The following is an 18,771-nucleotide window of genomic DNA, read 5'->3' on the forward strand; positions in this document are numbered from 1 at the left end:
TTATGCTTCTGTGACTGTTGGATTTAATGCTTCTGTGACTGTCAGATTTAATTTATGCTTCTGTGACTGTGCATTTAATGAGCTCATGACTTGCTGCACAATTAGCTCCCAAGTACATGACCTTGAACTCTGAAATCATGAATCTAATCTCTCTACTTTTTTGGAAGCCCACCTGCTCATCCAGCTTTTCATATTTCCTCCAGTTTGTGCAGTGACAATAACACCCAAACTGTGTCAGCAGAAAATTTCAGTAGCCCAGTTCCTCAAAAGAATTCAGAAATAAGCTCATCAAGACTAATCCTTGAGAAAATCCAACAGTGATCTTTCTCCTGACCGATAGCTTCTCTTTCCAAATGAGTGCCTTGTCGCTTCTGCTTTAGCAAGTCTTTCACTCATTTTTACAATTGTTGCATCAAAGTCCATTTTCTTAGAATCAAACATTCATTTTCCATAGTTCAGTGAGATGCCAGATAGACAAGATCTACTGCTTGAAGCTCAATCATCTTCTCAAAAGAAAAACAGAAACCAAATGAGTTGGGCACAACTTGCTTTTCCTTTATAAATTTTTAATTTCAACCTAGTTTCCATTCAGCTCCACATCCCTAATTACTCCTTCCTCTAAAAAACTGTTCAAAATTTTTACAAGCAACAATCTAAACAGGGATAGAATTAAGTTATATGAGCTGCCTGAATGGTAATCCAGGTTACAGACTGAGATCTTTTCTTTTCTCAGACTGTCCTGAGAACTGCAAGAAGTGAGAGATGGATACTATGACCAGAACTAGAGGGGCCCTGCCTCCAGCCAGGTGGAGGAAAGGGACAACCAGGTTTACTGCACTGTGTGGATTCGATGGCCTGGCACATCAGATCCACAGGAGTATAAGGCTCTCGTAGACACCAGTGCACAGTGTACCCTGATGCCATCAAACTATAAAGGGGCAGAACCCATTTGTATTTCTGGAGTGACAGGGGGATCCCAAGAGTTAACTGTATTGGAGGCCGAAGTGAGCCTAACCGGGAATGAGTGGCAGAAGCACCCCATTGTGACTGGCCCAGAGGCTCCATGCATCCTAGGCATAGACTACCTCAGGAGAGGGTATTTCAAGGACCCAAAAGGGTACCAGTGGGCTTTTGGTATAGCTGCCCTGGAGACGGAGGAAATTAAACAGCTGTCCACCTTGCCTGGTCTCTCGGAGGACCCTTCTGTTGTGGGGTTGCTGAGGGTTGAAGAACAGCAGGTACCAATCACCACCACAACAGTGCACCGGCGGCAATATCGCACCCACCGAGACTCCCTGATCCCCATCCATGAGCTGATTCGTCGACTGGAGAGTCAAGGAGTGATCAGCAAGACTCGCTCACCCTTTAACAGTCCCATATGGCCAGTGCAAAAGTCCAATGGAGAGTGGAGACTAACAGTAGACTACCGTGGCCTGAACGAAGTCACGCCATCACTGAGTGCTGCCGTGCCGGACATGCTAGAACTTCAATATGAACTGGAGCCAAAGGCAGCCAGGTGGTACGCCACCATTGATATCGCTAATGCATTCTTCTCAATCCCTTTGGCAGCGGAGTGCAGGCCGCAGTTTGCTTTCACTTGGAGGGGCATCCAGTACACCTGGAACCGACTGCCCCAGGGGTGGAAACATAGCCCTACCGTTTGCCATGGACTGATCCACACCGCACTGGAACAGGGTGAGGCTCCGGAACACCTGCAGTACATCGATGACATCATCGTATGGGGCAACACAGCAGAAGAAGTTTTTGAGAAAGGGAAGAAAATAATTCAAATCCTTCTGAAAGCCGGTTTTGCCATAAAACGAAGTAAGGTCAAGGGACCTGCACAGGAGATCCAGTTTTTAGGAATAAAATGGCAAGATGGACATCATCAGATCCCAATGGATGTGATCAATAAAATAACAGCCATGTCCCCACCAACTAGCAAAAAGGAAACACAAGCTTTCTTAGGCGTGGTGGGTTTTTGGAGAATGCATATTCCAAATTACAGTCAGATCGTAAGCCCTCTCTATCACGTGACCAGGAAGAAGAACGACTTCAAATGGGGCCCTGAGCAACGACAAGCCTTTGAACAAATTAAACAGGAGATAGTTCATGCAGTAGCCCTTGGGCCAGTCCAGGCAGGACAAGATGTAAAGAATGTGCTCTACACCGCAGCCGGGGAGAATGGTCCTACTTGGAGCCTCTGGCAGAAAGCACCAGGGGAGACTCGAGGTCGACCCTTAGGGTTCTGGAGTCAGGGATACAGAGGATCCGAGGCCCACTACACTCCAACTGAGAAGGAGATCTTGGCAGCATATGAAGGGGTTCGAGCTGCTTCGGAAGTGGTTGGTACTGAAGCACAGCTCCTCCTGGCACCCAGACTGCTGGTGCTGGGCTGGATGTTCAAGGGGAGGGTCCCCTCTACACATCATGCAACCGACGCTACGTGGAGCAAGTGGGTCGCACTGACCACACAACGGGCCCGAATAGGAAACCCCAGTCGCCCAGGAATCTTGGAGGTGATCACGAACTGGCCAGAAGGCAAAGATTTTGGAATATCCCCAGAGGAGGAGGTGACACGTGCTGAAGAAGCCCCACTGTATAATAAACTACCAGAAAATGAGAAGCAATATGCCCTGTTCACTGATGGGTCCTGTCGCCTTGTGGGAAAACATCGGAGGTGGAAAGCTGCTGTATGGAGTCCTATATGCCAAGTTGCAGAAACTGCTGAAGGAGAAGGTGAATCGAGCCAGTTTGCAGAGGTGAAAGCCATCCAGCTGGCCTTGGACATTGCTGAACGAGAAAAATGGCCAGTTCTTTATCTCTATACTGACTCATGGATGGTGGCAAATGCCCTGTGGGGGTGGTTGCAGCAGTGGAAGCAGAACAACTGGCAGCGCAGAGGTAAACCCATCTGGGCTGCCGCGTTGTGGCAAGATATTGCTGCCCGGGTAGAGAACCTGACTGTAAAAGTACGTCACATAGATGCTCACGTACCCAAGAGTCGGGCCACTGAGGAACATCAGAAAAACCAGCAGGTGGACCAGGCTGCTAAGATTGAAGTGGCCCAGGTGGATTTGGACTGGCAACATAAAGGTGAATTATTTATAGATCGGTGGGCCCATGACGCGTCAGGCCATCAAGGAAGAGATGCAACATATAGATGGGCTCGTGATCGAGGGGTGGACGTAACCATGGACGCTATTGCACAGGTTATCCATGAATGTGAAACATGCGCTGCAATCAAACAAGCCAAGCGAGTAAAGCCTCTTTGGTATGGAGGACGATGGTTGAAATACAAATATGGGGAGGCCTGGCAGATTGATTATATCACACTCCCACAAACCCAACACGGTAAGCGCTATGTGCTCACCGTGGTGGAAATAACCACCGGATGGCTGGAAACATACCCTGTGCCCCATGCCACTGCCCGGAACACCATCCTGGGCCTTGAAAAGCAAGTCCTGTGGTGACATGGCACCCCAGAAAGAATTGAGTCAGACAACGGGACTCACTTCCGAAACACCCTCATAGACACCTGGGCCAAAGAGCACGGCATTGAGTGGGTCTATCACATCCCCTACCATGCACCAGCCTCTGGGAAAATCGAACGATACAATGGACTGCTAAACACTACGCTGAGAGCAATGGGTGGTGGGACATTCAAGCATTGGGACATACATTTAGCAAAAGCCACCTGGTTAGTCAATACCAAGGGATCTGCCAATCGAGCTGGCCCTGCCCAGTCAAGACTCTTACGTACTGTAGAGGGGGATAAAGTCCCTGTCGTGCACATAAGAAATATGCTGGGGAAGGCAGTCTGGGTTACTCCTGCCTCTAGCAAGGGAATACCCATCCGTGGGATTGCTTTTGCTTAAGGACCTGGGTACACTTGGTGGGTGATGCGAAAGAATGGGGAGGTCCAATGTGTACCTCAAGGGGATTTGATTTTGGGTAAAAATAGCCAATGAACTGAATTTTGATGTCAACTGTTACATGATATTGTATATCATTATTTCTATGATATAGCAGTGGTATAGCAGTGAAAATCACCCAGATTAGTGAAGAATGAACTAACTCCAATGAAACCAAGCAAAGTGCAACGATGATAGAACTGGACGAGCGCAGCAGTACCGAAATGAGAACTGGCTTCAGGATGCAACGGCCCAACACCGCACACCATCTCTTCAGCTCTGAAAGACTGTTATAACAGATGGAGCCCAAAGTCATGGACTAAATGAACTCAGTGGACATTTTAGAGGGATAGTCCGTAGACCAAGGGAATGATATCTGTGCGTGCATATATATATATGTGTGTATATATAAAGAAAGATAGTGGTGGTTAATTGAAATGTATTAAAAAAAAGATGTGAGACCTAAGCACGACGTAAATGGTATGGAATAAGGGGTGGATACTGTCCTGGTTTCGGCTGGGATAGGGTTAAATTTCTTCCTAGTGCTGTGTTTTGGATTTAGTATGAGGAGAATGTTGATAACACACTGATGTTTTCAGTTGTTGCTAAGTACCCTCCTAGTCCAAGGACAGCTCCCGTGCCTACTGACTGAGCTAGGTACACAAGATGGGAGGGAACGTAATCAGGACAACCAGCCCAGCTGGCTAATGGGGTATTCCATACCATGTGACGTCATGCTCAGTATATGAAGGGTAGGCGTGATCCAGGAAGTCCCGATCGCTACTTGGGTATCGGTCAGCGCGGGTGGTGAGCAATTGCATTGTGCATCACTCATTTTGTATATTCTATCATTATCGTTATTATTTTCCCTTTTTCTGTTCTATTAAACTGTCTTTATCTCAACCCACGAGTTTTTCTCACTCTTACCCTTCCGATTCTCTCCCCGTCCCGCTGGGGGGTTGGGGGGGAGTGAGTGAGCGGCTGCGTGGTATTTGGCTGCCTGCCAGCTTAAACCACAACACAGACAAACGGAGTAAGACTTTCTTTTTCCCCTAGACCTATTAAACAAGGCTGCTAGGCTATTTTTGTCAGAGAAAGAACAAAAATATACGACTATAAGACAACATTCATGACCATTCAAGATTCTCAAATCCAGGTATCTTGGCTGAAGGAATGTAAAATTGGGGAGCAATGAATCCCTAAATAACCATCAAACACCATAGGCATTGTCAGTAAGATTGCAGCCATTCTCACCCACATTTGGAGTTTATTGCAGTAACAGCTGGGGGACTGTGGGGGGGGGGATGAGGAGGGTGGTAAGGTAGTATGAACGACTTTCACTACACTGTAATCTGTATTTAGGGGCTTATTTATACCTTCTTAGTGCAGAAGTTCTCCACTCTCTTAGGTATGGTACCCAGCCACCACCAGGCTTAATGAGCATGCAATACAGCCATTGAGGCAGCTTTAGGAGGGGAGAGAGGAGCTGACACCCCTTCACAGCTGCAGAAATGTAGAGCAGGATTTGACCACCACACCTACCACCTATACATTCAAAAAATACTCAAGCACAACTTCTCAATTAAAAGTAGTAATAATAAAATCATCGCTGCTACACCACTATTGTTAACTGTACTTAATGGCACTGAATTTTCAGTTCTATAAAAAATGCAAATTAGGGAATTAAACAGCTAACATCTCTGTGTTTTCCAAGGGGAAGCAGTAAAAGCAGTAATGAATTCCATGGCTTCCCTGGCAGTTTCACAATTAAGAATATTTTATTTTTAAGTGGGAGCTGCAATGTCATATTTGTTGCCTAAGATAGCATTTATTCCCAGTTTAAATTTTTAATTCATTATTTTAAAAAATTAAACCAGTAATTAAAGTCTGTAATTTCTGATGGGCAATGCAGCATAATAGTAATGTAATTCAACTTCACCTTTTAGATAAGCCTGTATTAGTGCTCCTAACAAGGTGTTGGAGACAAAATACAGATGAGGTTACAGAGAGACTTTATTATCTAAGGATCCCATTCAATGCAAATGCAGATCCACTTGTACAAACTGGAGTAAAACGCAAAACAAGTTTTTGCATTGATCTGCAATGATCTGATAGCAGCTTCCTATGGGCCAGGACAAACGGTCTCCTATTTCCAGTCTTCTCTGCTGAATCAGTGACATTGCCTTTGATTTATCTGAAAGGAGATATCAATGTTCAAGCTTAAAGGTAACAGTTAAAACACCCTTTTTTTTTTTTTTTTTTTACTTCTGCTCGAAAGCATCCAAGCAACGGAGGGATGAAAACTTCCTGAACTCCTTTTACATAACAAAGTTGCAAAACCCTTTGCCACTAGGGGCTTTTAAAGCTGTAGCACAGTAACAGATTAACCCTGGGCTAGTAAAATTTCAATCTTTATTAAACCTTCATGTGTTCAATTAAAAGAATCTAAACATGCTGAGAGAAATTGCAAGTGACTACTACAAACAAAAAATAAAAAGGACAAAGCTTGAGATCTCAGTCTGTGGTCAGAAAAGTATTAGTACAATGTAAGGGGGGGGGAGAAGGTTCTCTTGTAGCAAAATAGAGGTAGAAAAACATGAGGAAATTCTTGTGGACTGAATGGTAGAGAGAGATACCTTCGGGGAAAAATACGTAGGGTGAGGGTCTACCGAAAGACCTGAAAAGGAAATTAGTGAAAACAAAAATGCAATGAGCTGAACTGAAGATATTTTGTAGATCAGAAATTCTATAGAAAAGTATGTGACTTCCTTTTTCCATGTGAGCAAATAAGCTGAAACATGGACTCTGATCTCCCTGGGGATCCCCCAAAAAAAGGTGTATCTCCCAAGGGCAAAGTAGAGTATAAGCTCAGTCTCCAGTGGAAACTGGAGACTGAGTTTCTGAGCATCCAGAAATTTTTACACTTTCTGGATGCTCAGAAAGTGGAAAACACTTTCTGAGCATCAGAAATAAACATGGAGTAAACTGTTTGGGAAGGGTAGAACAATACATTTTGATCACCTTGGAAACTGAAAAAGCTTCTTCTTGGATAAAACTTTTCCATCATAACCAGAATGCTGTGCACAACCTCCGACATTCTCACTGTGAACCAAGTGAAGACTGAGAAATAAATCACAGAGTTTGCTAATACCAGTCTGCTCTGTGTAGAGCATTGTTATATATAATGTAGTTACATAAAGCAATATGAAAAAGTCAATAGATAGGAATTTTTTGGCAAAAATAATTTATGTAATGAGTAGTTACCATGGCAGTGTTTACAGTCTGAACTCAGTACCCAATGGCACTATTTAAAATCCTTTCAAGATATTCAGCTTAATAAAGTACTGGCCTTTGCAAGTGTTGTGGTTTAACCCCAGCCGGCAAACTGAGCACCACACAGCTGCTTGCTCGCTCCCCCCCCGATAGGATGGGGGAGAGAATCAGAAAGGTAGAGTTGAGATAAAGACAGTTTAATAGATAAAGCAAAAGCCACACACATAAGCAAAGCAAAACAAGGAATTAATTCATTACTTCCATCGGCAGGCAGGTGTTCAGCCATCTCCAGGAAAGCAGGGCTCCATCACGCGTAACGGTTACTTGGGAAGACAAACGCCATCATTCCGAACGTCCCCCCTTCCTTATTCTTCCCCCAGCTTTATATGCTGTGCATGACGTCATATGGTATGGAATACCCCATTGGTCAGTTGACTATGCTCCCTCCCAGCTTCTTGTGCACCTGGCCGAGCACGGGAAGCTGAAAAATCCTTGACTAGAGTAAACACTGCTTAGCAACAACTTAAACATCAGTGTCTTATCAACATTCCTCTCATACTAAATCCAAAACACAGCACTATACCAACTACTAGGAAGAAAATTAACTCTATCCCAGCCAAAATCAGGACAGCAAGATCCAATGATGTTGAAATTTGTTAAAGCAGTATGTTTGTATTACATTTTAGTACAATATTCCCATTTTTGATAGCTTAAGCAGATGAATAAAAAAGATTATTTCCTCTCTAGCTGGTCCAATAAAAAGTACACTTTTCTGATGCATTAACCAAGGGTTAAATGTTGAGGAGTTTACCAGATATTCCAGTATGAGCAAGCCATCATTTGAGCAGCTAGCCTTAAAGCAACTGGCATCCTCCTAAAAACAGTCAGTTTGCAGCAGAGGTGTTTAATACTTCCCCTTCAAATGGGGAATATAAACAAAATTTTCCTCAACTGTATACAAGACTGAGCTGTTGGACAGATAATATCCAATACTGAATAAATGGCAAGGGTAAGAGATAAGTCTGCAACTCCTCAGAACTAGGCTGCATTTAAACTGACAATATTTTCTTCTTGGAAACTCACACATCAGCACACTGAGAATCTTATTAATAGAAAAAGCTATTTTAGGTACCTCAAAGTCATTTAAAACTGTATTACTTACAGTTTTCCCGTCTGAGTTCTAGGAAATTGGATTAATGTTATGCACAAATGAAATTTTATACTGTGAGGTAGGGAGGAGACCAAAAAATCCCTGTGATTTGTTATTAAAATATGTCTCAAAAGCACATTTATTTCTCTTCTTAAATATTTGGCATGTCAAAAATGTGAGAGAACATAATGAGGTACAAAGATTTTATTAACAGCTCTTTGAGATGTTTCATGAATAATTTGTGAGACAAAAAATCCTGATATAACCTCACTATCCCATCCCAGCTCAAAAGCTTTGGGATCACATGAAAATACTGTTCACTACTTCCTATGTGAATATGGTAATATATTCTATCAGATATTTTCAATTATAGCAATTACTAATGTACTAGCACTAACTGATATACAGCGACCGCACTGCAGCCATGCAGTCAGAGCCACAACTGCAAACTCACCCAGAAGCCATTGCCAAAGAAAATCCCCCGACTACACCCCTTCTCATGATTTTTTCTGTTATTCCTGGGAAAACCAGACCTGACAACTTTGAGACAAATAACAACTCCATTTTTCAGTTTTCTCCATTTTTGTTTACTTGTTTCCCATGAAAATATTTTCTATTCTACAAAAAGAATCAAATCAAAAATATTATCTGTCTTCTGATGCAAATTTGATCTGCTCAAGTGCATAGGGGATTATAGTTAAGAGTGTGATTTGAAATATCTAAGAATGAATTCAAGTCTGTCTTCTCTCTGATTCAGAGTAGAGCATTCCCTTCTAAATCAGGTAAAACAGGAACATGAACTTCAGTTTCTGCAGATATTTTAGTCCAGAGACTGCTACTGCAGCAATACTTCTTTTCACTGAAAATATTCTTATCATCTCCGGTTCTCTCACACCTTTAAAGTCTCCTTGTGAGAATCGAAAGTAGTCCGAACATGGCACACCAGTTTAACTTCTGCTGGATGATTTGTTGGTCTAAACCTGGCTTCAATTCTGTCTGAAGATTAAAGACTCAACAGCACGCGTGTCACTGCCAACTTCAACCATCTGTCATTATCCTCAAGTATGTTTTAGCTGTGATATTTACCTACTTGCTGCTGTTTTGTAAACAGAACACAAAATGATGAATACCTTAGCACTTAACCTTTCCAGAGACCTTACCTTCTGATTTAGCACCCAGTCTCACTCTTCGCTTAGATAGAGCTCCCAAACCAAACCCACACCAATTGTTTTCCCTGTGATAATTTAGCAGTTAGATGACTAAATTATGAAAGGTTTTATTTTGAAGCAGCATCCAAAAACTTCAAATATCCAAAACCTTTCATAATAATGTCTTATTAAAATAACGAACATTTCCAATACATAATAGTGTCTATGTTTGTATGCATACGTAGTACATGAAATAAAAGCATAGCCATTTGCAAACACACCACCTTACATGTCAACAAAGAGAGCATTATATAAATTGAGATAAAAACTTCTCTGTAGTTTGTGCCATAAGAACAATGGCAGCTCCATTGCTTTACTAATAGGTGGTCTATCAACATAGGACATGCACTAAGACTGAAAATCTTTAGGCAGTTTTTGCAAAAAAGTGCTGAACAGTTCAGTTGCACAGTCCTGGAGTGGCTTTTTTGTATTATTTATTTTTAAATTACATTGGTGAATGTATTTTAAAACACATTGGTGTGTCTTTGCCTGGATAAGCTAGAATTACTTCTGTGATGTAGAACTATTGTATAAATAGCATCTACAGCCAACCAAATTTGTTAATTTGGTTATGCAGTGTCTCAAGAGGAAAGGTTCAAATCCAGGTTTCTCCAGATGAGTGTTTAGTACAGTCATGCCGGCTCTCGTTCAATGAATCTTGAAAAACAAATTTCTCAACAAGGGTTCACTGTTAAGAGGAGGATGGTGAGTGCTATAACATTGTGTCTGAGGCAGGACCTACAGCAAACAATTTTCTTATATTCACTGGCCCTTCCAGCCAAACAGTTACATAAAAAACCAGCAACAAAATCATTGAAAGGAAGAAAGCAACACCTTGGGTATAAGCTAAAGGGATGAGCATATTAGAGGGAGAGTGAATAAATGGGAATAACATGAAAGCTACTGATGAGCAGAAATCATGTCTGCTCAGTGATTGCTACTAGAAGCATTTGAAGCTTTCTTCCTTGTTTCCCAAAAAAGGATATGGCCTCTACAATACCCTCTACAGAGAATTGGTTATGCTGGAATGATCTGGTTTTATGCCTTTATTCTGGAAACAGACTTTATTAACATTCATAATCACTTTTTCTTGGGAATCATTTTCATTAATGATGCACAATATTACAAGAAGAAATAAAAAACTTTCTTAGCCTTTACCTGCCTGGATTGTTAAGCAGTGACCCCTTAAAACCTTATGTTTAATGGTTTAGGGTAGCCTCTGGAAGGGAATTACGTCCTTTCCCCTTTCTTGCACACCACCTGGTAGAAGGTGTTTGTCCATTAAACTCACTGACCCATCTAAGTTCCATGATCAAAGTGCTGACAAAACAGTTAGTGTTTATTTTATGTCCATTATCTCCTGCTTGTGTCCTGTTTATGACTTGTTAGTGTATTTAGCTGCCAGGTTGAAACTGTAAAAAATATCTTGATGGCAGTGGAAAATTTTCTGTGTAAAATATAATGTTAGTAAATAAATCAAAAACATTAGTGTTACTCTACTAATAGAGTAGAAAAATAATAGAAAAGAGTAGAAAAGTCTAGCACTGATTTCTGCATTTCAGGATGCTTTCTCTCTCCCTGTTTTTCTTAGTTAAATCTATGATAACTATGGCGGTGGAGGGTTTAGTCTTTATCTTTTTTTTAGAAGTTGTTAGTTCTTAGTATACATAAGGAATACCAGTCATGGGGAAAGCTTTCAAACTACTGCATTCAAAAATAAAGGCTGAGGTATTAGTACACCTGGGTGCATGGACTCGACTACAGGGGCCTCGTAGACCCAGTTTCTTCAGTTCTCAAAGATACCATCAGTTACAGCAACACTCTTCTTTGTAAGAGCAGTAAATCTCTCTCAAACCATTACAGTCTTTCAAACAAGCTTTTTATATTGTAAGACCAGAAAACACAGGAGAGCCAAACACTGAAATTCTTGTTATTATGTAGCTTAAAATAGCAAAGGCCAAAGTATGTAAGCATTAAGAATTTGTTTCTCTAAAAACCCTGATGTCATGTTGGATATACCACTTTATTAAATGGGGATCATTACTGAACTCATAAAAATCAAAAGATGGATTTTATGCAACATTATATTTTTTATTCCTTTTTACCACAATCATATGTTTCAATTCATCTTGTTTGAGGTTTACAATTCTGCAATACTTCTATTTTTCTTAACCTGTAAGGAACATAAAACACCACCTGTTCTCAGGAAGAACTCTCCATCTACTTGAATACAAGCAAAAACTGCCTTAGAGTCAGATAACAAAAATGTGTCACTTTTTTCCCCATGTTTGAGCTATACTACGTGCATGGTATTGCACACAATTCGGCAAGTATAATTACAGCCAGAGAGCTGTAAAAATTTAGAGGGGACTGTTCACTAGAAACAAGCAAGAAGACAATTATCAGTAAATGAGTAAGAATATCCAAGGATGCTCATTTGCCTGCAAAATAGTTAAATGGCATAAGTATAAATAGCTGGATATCTTGAATGAACTTACCAATTTCCACTGGGAGATGGTTGATTTGATTTTTTGACAACTCCAGTACTCTCAGATCTTGAAATAATGCAATGTAGGCTGGAATGGTTTGTATCAACGTATTGTACACGTGCCATTCTTTCAGATAGAGCTGTTCTTTTAGAGAATCTGGGAATTCCTGTAAATGAAATAAGAACAGGTAAATAGAAAGCATCAGGTTAGAATTTTGTTCTACCTTGTTTCTAAACACAGGGGGGGAAAATTCCACAGCCAAACCTCAACACTTTGCCTTAATTATCTTGACGTAGAACAGCAGCTTGCCAAACCCTCATAGGAGCTGTTTGCTTTTGAGGAGCATTGCAGCTGTCTGTCACCACATATTCATTTTTTAACTGCTAATGCGGTCATTTTGCTCTAAAACTGAAACCTATCTGAAGCACTCAACCTGTTTGGTGTCTCCCATATTATCTCCTTTTTCCAGCTGGAGGATTTTTTAAAAACACATTTCACTGCTTTAGTTCACACATCAAGATGTAGTAAAATGCAACACAGAACAGAAAAGTGGGTGTATGGAGAATATCTAAACAGAGTTTGCCACAAAAAAAAAAAAAAAAAAAAAAGAAAACAAAAAAACAAAACCAGTGTGACTACTTTCTTAATACCTGCCAAAGTTTCAAAATTTGTTTGCCAAACACAGTCCAAGAAACAGAAACATTTCACATAGGATACACACATATCACCTTTTGAAAGTCTTTTTTCAAATAAGTGACTTACCTTCCTAAGTTATTTCAGCAATGTTTGAAAATTTTTACTAAATTTCTTTAGGAAGAATGAAAATACTCAATATTTAAATCAGTTCACAATTGCAATTAATTTTTGCTTTAGTCATGCAGAATCTTTTTCTTTAAGAATTCTAGTATTGTTCCAAATATACAGCAAATAAATTTGTTTCTGAGTAATTTTCAGACTATTCTATTTGTCCAAAATCTCCAATGTAGAACAGTTACTGAAACTAAAAGTTTTAAAGCATTTAATTCTTACAAAATTGCTTTAGTTAACTGGTATTCAATTCAGATGTACACATCTTTGTTGAATTATGTCATCAAATTCCTTGAACTTGAAACAGACAAAAATGAATTCATAAAGTTGAAGGTCAGATCATTTAAAATCCACTTTCTAAAGCAGAACATAATTTACCACTCTGTCCTGGCTTTTATATCACTGTGCATTAGTAACATCTGGAATAAATAATCTGGATGAGGTGCTATCACTAACTGACACTAAATTGTCAGCCTTTAATGCCTTTATAACTTCCAAATTTGTTTCCTCTGCGTGAAGAATACGACACAGTAGGAATTACTTTTTCTATACAGAGGACACTGCCCACTTTTTTTTCGTTCTAGATTTCATAGATCACCCCAAGACATTAACAAGAGTGATGCATTTTGATTGTTTTTTATTAATTCTGAACTTCTGAACTAGGAATAGAGCTACTTAACTCTTAGCTAAATTAAAACATCTAATATTAATTAAAGTTATACTGGACTGTTGGTCATAAGCTGTTCTTTGGTTGTTGAACAGCTTGAAAAGAACTAATTGCAGTTCTTTTCAAATTTACACATGCAGACACTTAGCCTATATAGTTGTGCCTTGCTACTTGCCCTTCCATATTTGATATGGATCATTTCATTTCTTGCTTCATTTTCCTACTAGGTGTATATTGCATTGTGATCCATCTTCTATATTTGTCAGTTTATGGCAGTTTAAAAATCAAATGCCTGAAATGCCTCAGGGAGAAATCTCTCCAACTTTCTGGAGTGGGTTTCCATTCCTGTACCTTCAGTGCTGCACATTTTTCTGCAGCAAAATAAAAGGATAAATACCAACTGCAAATTCAATTAGTACTGTCTTTCCCACCTGTACAAATTGAAAATGAAGCACATAGGGGATAGCATTTAGCTGGAGTGTCATAGATACCACTATATGGAAGAACCTTGATTCACAAAGAAGGCAGATGCAGAATAGTCATACTGGAGGGAAAAAAATGTCTGGGTAACAGATACCATTTGCCACTCTATTTCTCCAGGTCTGCCTTTGTCTTTCTCCTGACCTACTGGTTTTTTACACCTTGTTGTCGCAACAGACCACCTCCAGCTCCTTACTGGCAGATACAGCAGGAAGCAAAGGGGAACGCTCATCCCTGTGAAGACAACAGCCTTGCTGTTCTCCCAGACTGAAGGGGGTATCCCATAAACTTCTCCCTGATACATTGAAAACAGTGCAGCACACAAAGCACTTTCACAGATTAAGATCAAAGTCCTTCATAATTTTAGAAAAATTAAGCCAAAATATTTTTTTAATTATTTGTTAATAATGCGAAAATGATTTTAAAAGATCTTTACTTCTGTATTAAGGATCGCTTAAAGCACCAAGGTATTCTTGTGCAGCAACTGAAATAAATTCAGACATGACTTCAAAAGAATGGGAGGAGGTTCCATTCTTCTACCAATTGCCCTGACTTACTTTTCTTTATTGAGATTATTTCTTTATATCTTATAATCATATTTATAATTTGCAAATGTAAGTTTACAAATACTTTGCTATAATGTGGTTTTTTTAACATTCTCCATTTTACAATACTTTTTATTTGTGTTTTTGAAACATGGATTGATGTGATATTTTACTTCATTTACAAACCAGATAGGAATGGGAACTGAAATTTGCACAAGCTTTGTGTTTGCTTTACTCTTTGATTCCCTTGTGTTCTTTTGTAATCTTCTGCTTCCACGCTAAAGCTGGCAGCCTGCTGATAAATTGCTCCACGAAGACTGACACTTGGAGGATAGCCAGTCTTCTGCTTTTAACAGCAAAACAATACCTCAAACTGCTTTGATTTCTGGGAGGGGAAAAAAGTATTAAAAGGAAATAAATAGCAAACCTACAACCATTGCTGATTATACTATTACTAATTAGGAGAGAATTTACCTGCTAGACATGAGCCTGAACTGAAACTGTGATCAAAGCTCTGAGAAGTTTCAATTCTGTTTCTTTTCCAGCTCTGCATGGGCCAAACCAAAACCTTGGATGCAAATCTCCCTCATCTTTGAGAAAGTATTGGAGCTAGTTCCAAAGCTAGTATGTCTCAGGGCCACCTGTGTCACCTGACTAGGTCAGGAATTTTATAATTTGGGGGGGGCAAAAATCTCTGGAAGTTAAATAAGCATGAGAGAGATTTTCTCTGTCCATTCAATGCAGCAATTCTACTTGACCCTTTGTAGCAAATAAATACATCACTGTCACTAACAGTTGGGAATAACAAATGAAAATTCTCTGTTCTCTGTGATAACACACAGCATGTTAGACAATAAAACTGGGACAATAAATACAAATATAGTAATTAATTTGCTGCCTTTTTCTGTGAAGAAACGGTATGCAAGAAGGTCATGATTTACGAGTAAAGAGTTTTACGATTGCTCATTCATTTACTTGTTGTGCACATTTGAATTAAAGCTGTTCAAAGTAGGTATGCATCCAGATCCTCTGCTTAGGTAAAGCAGCACAGACAAGAACAGTCCTGCTCTGTATTTGGGTGAACATCATCACCTTTCCTTTGCCAATATTGATATCACAAATTCAAATTTTTTTTTACCAGAATGTTTTCTGAAAATCATTTAAAATTCACTGATCCACTAGAGAATAAACATTCATTAGTTAGGAGCAGAAAGTAAACACTCAGAGGGGAAAAACAGAGTTAAAGTGAACTCATTGAAAAATTTATATGAATATTCATGGCATTATTTTGCCACAGTTTTCATTCTGCTCTAATAGCAGTGCTATTTCTCTGAACAACTAATTTAATTCAGTAGATACATGTCTACATGTACAAAGGATCTCAATTAGGTGTTTCATCAACTCTCCATCATTCTCTCCTAGGCAACTGATTCAAATATAAATTCAAGAGTCCAAAGTCTTTATACAGCTCTTTTTCTTGTCTGTAAAACTCTCGGATAAATAAAAAGGTTTTCTGAAACATACCTTGGGAACCTCAAATTACTTGTGGCACAGTACACAAGTACTGTGTACCATTCTCATGCTGTTAAGTCTCAAGGGTTTTGCAAACACAGAAGGGTTTAGGAGACTCACTGCTGGGGCAATACAACTGGGTTCTGCCCATTTTTTATAAAGAGAAAAGCCTGCCTGATTTCATTCACAACATCAGATTATGAGACTAGCCCATTTGTTATTATAAGACCATTTATTTCCTAAATACAAATATTAATTTGTTACTGTTCCCAGGTGGCAGAAATGCACCACACAGGGATGTAAACACTTGAGTCACAAATATTTGGTTGGTATGTAAAAGAGGAGGCAAGGACCACTGAACTTTAAGGATGTTGTCACACAGCCTCTTCCAGGTGGAGCTCTGACAGTCAAAAGTAAAACTATCTCATCGCTGCAGTTATCAACCACTGTCCACAGGCAGAAGCTAACCACCCTGGACAGGCATGGCCAAACCAGTGCCCAAGTTACAGGAGGACTCAGAGGGACTCACTGTGTATATGTTCTTCAAGCATAAATCTTGATACTAATCCTACTTACAGCGTTGTAGTTCAGAACATTTCCATTGTTAGTGTGACCACACTGTTAGAAAACTGTTGTGACTTGAGATGTCCAGAGGCTCAAACTGCATGTCTCAAACAATTAGCCTAAAAGTGAACGATAACTAGTAAGAATTAACGATCCCCAAGGAATTATAGATCCGCATAAACAGAATACAATTCCTCAGAATTCATATACTGTAAAATCAATTCTAGTTAGCTAGTACTCTGTGCCTAGTTGTCTAACCTAATATTCATTGTATGAGCTTTATCTTTCCTCAGATATGTTAAAGTAATTACTTTACAAGTACAAGGAACAGTGGGTCTCCACCTAATGACATTTAGAGGTGGGAAAAAAGGAACACAGAGGTCCTGAACGAAGGAATTCTTATTAGGAATTCAAAATGTGTGACCTGCTCTGATTTTCTCCCTTCTCAGAAGAGGATTCAAGATGATTTTCAAAAGAGCACTATACAGGTGATTTTCAAAATAATTGTCCAAGCTATCCCAGTATATGATGCAGTGTTTTACAAAACCCATTTTTAACCTCGTACTCAAAAATGTGGAATCAGTGAGCCAGATTCACTGTTATGCTGTATGGATATGAAGCACGAGACAATAGCATCATTGTAACATGTCTACATTTTTACCATCTAGACAGCCTGGGCACTGATTAGTGCCCAACACTAGCTACCATTCTAATTGACTGCAACGTTGCAAATAACACCATTAGTTGATTTGTGGACTCAGCTCATTTGCTGCTGAAGTTTCCCATGAGACCCCTTACATTGAGACCTATGGGAAGGATGTGGATCACTTGCTTTGATCTTGAAAAATCCCTATGCTGGGGGAGACTTAACTTCACAGCGTTCAGAAAGAGAACTGGTACAGCCCAGAAGCAAGCCTAGTTCTCAAAATTAAATTGGTAAGGCATACCAGCAACCTACTCAGATTTAGCTATCAACTGTCTAGAGGATATATTACTGCTTCATTGATGAGAGGAAAGGGGAAACATAATAGAAATACTTATCAGCTAAAAGCAAGTGAAATAGAGGATTCAGCAGCTAGTTCCCAAATGGACACTTCACAGGGCTGTGCTGGTTGCTGCTGCCAATGATAAGTCACCAGCCAACAGCACACCAAGCTGGTCATGTGCCGTAAAACTGCTCAGGCAACCCCAGCTCTGACTTCTAGTGTCTGAGTGTTTACTCTTCCAAACTTTCAACTCATAGATGTATTTGTGTGCAAAACACATTACAAAAACTAAGCCACAATGGATACCACAGCTCCCAGCTACATAACATACAGGCTTCTCTGAGAAAACTGTCACATGTCCACAGATCTTTTCATATGCAAATTGCCAGCCTGTGCAGCTTTGGCAGTATAGTCTGCAAATTTATTTTGCCTAAGTGCATTTTTTTGTGAGAGAGTAATAGGGGAAAAGAGTGTCATGTCTGATTCTGTCTTTGGTTTAGAAGCAGCAGTTGAGATTAAAAAAAGCAAAATGAGTGGTATGATTTGTATAACTGATACAATTTTTACAAAATTTCTGCAATAAGGGGAAACACACTTCTTTCAGAACTTTGTCAAGTGGATTTTCACATTTTTAAAATAATTTTCAGCTGTTAAAGACTGGTAATGTTCTTTGATTTTGAAGGAGCATTGTCTTCTCTGAATAAAGCAGCTTTGATTTTATCTTTGTCTGCAGACACCTGAACTATGTCATGGTATCTTGTTGAAATAGAAATCCCACTTTAACCAGCCTAGAGCTGGACAATGAGGCGCAGTGGCTGTGTGATATGGCCACAGTGAACATATGATATGGAGACAGAATCAAAGTTCATGGTGATTAGGAGTGTACTGCTCAAGGTGGCATAATGTACATAACAGTACACTGATATCTCTTATGTGTGATCTTTCAGCATGTCAAATTGAAACGAAATGGTCTGGAAAACAGAGCAAATTATGTATGTTTGATTTTGCCTCCTAATGTAAAGCCTTATTTATGGTGACAAAGCAAAATGTTAACGGTTTGGCAAAAGAGAATAAGCAACAGAAAGTTTAGTTATGCAGCGCTCTGCTCCCTGATGCAATGAAAATATTTGCTACTATATCAGTGTCTAAGGAGCCATAATATCTCTTTTTTTTTCT

The 18,771-nt window shown here is 39.7% G+C and overlaps 1 protein-coding gene across 1 annotated transcript in view; it reads right to left on the minus strand.

Moving 5' to 3' along the window:
- The window catches only part of LRRC2 (leucine rich repeat containing 2), a 70,844-nt gene that overhangs the window by 30,504 nt on the left and 21,569 nt on the right, over positions 1–18,771 (minus strand). The window contains exon 4 of the mRNA XM_075136301.1: positions 12,044–12,200. Coding sequence (XP_074992402.1) covers positions 12,044–12,200 — 157 coding nt within the window. The remainder of the gene's footprint in view (positions 1–12,043; positions 12,201–18,771) is intronic.

Source organism: Calonectris borealis, chromosome Z, assembly GCF_964195595.1.
Source record: "Calonectris borealis chromosome Z, bCalBor7.hap1.2, whole genome shotgun sequence".
NCBI classification, from domain to species: domain Eukaryota; kingdom Metazoa; phylum Chordata; class Aves; order Procellariiformes; family Procellariidae; genus Calonectris; species Calonectris borealis.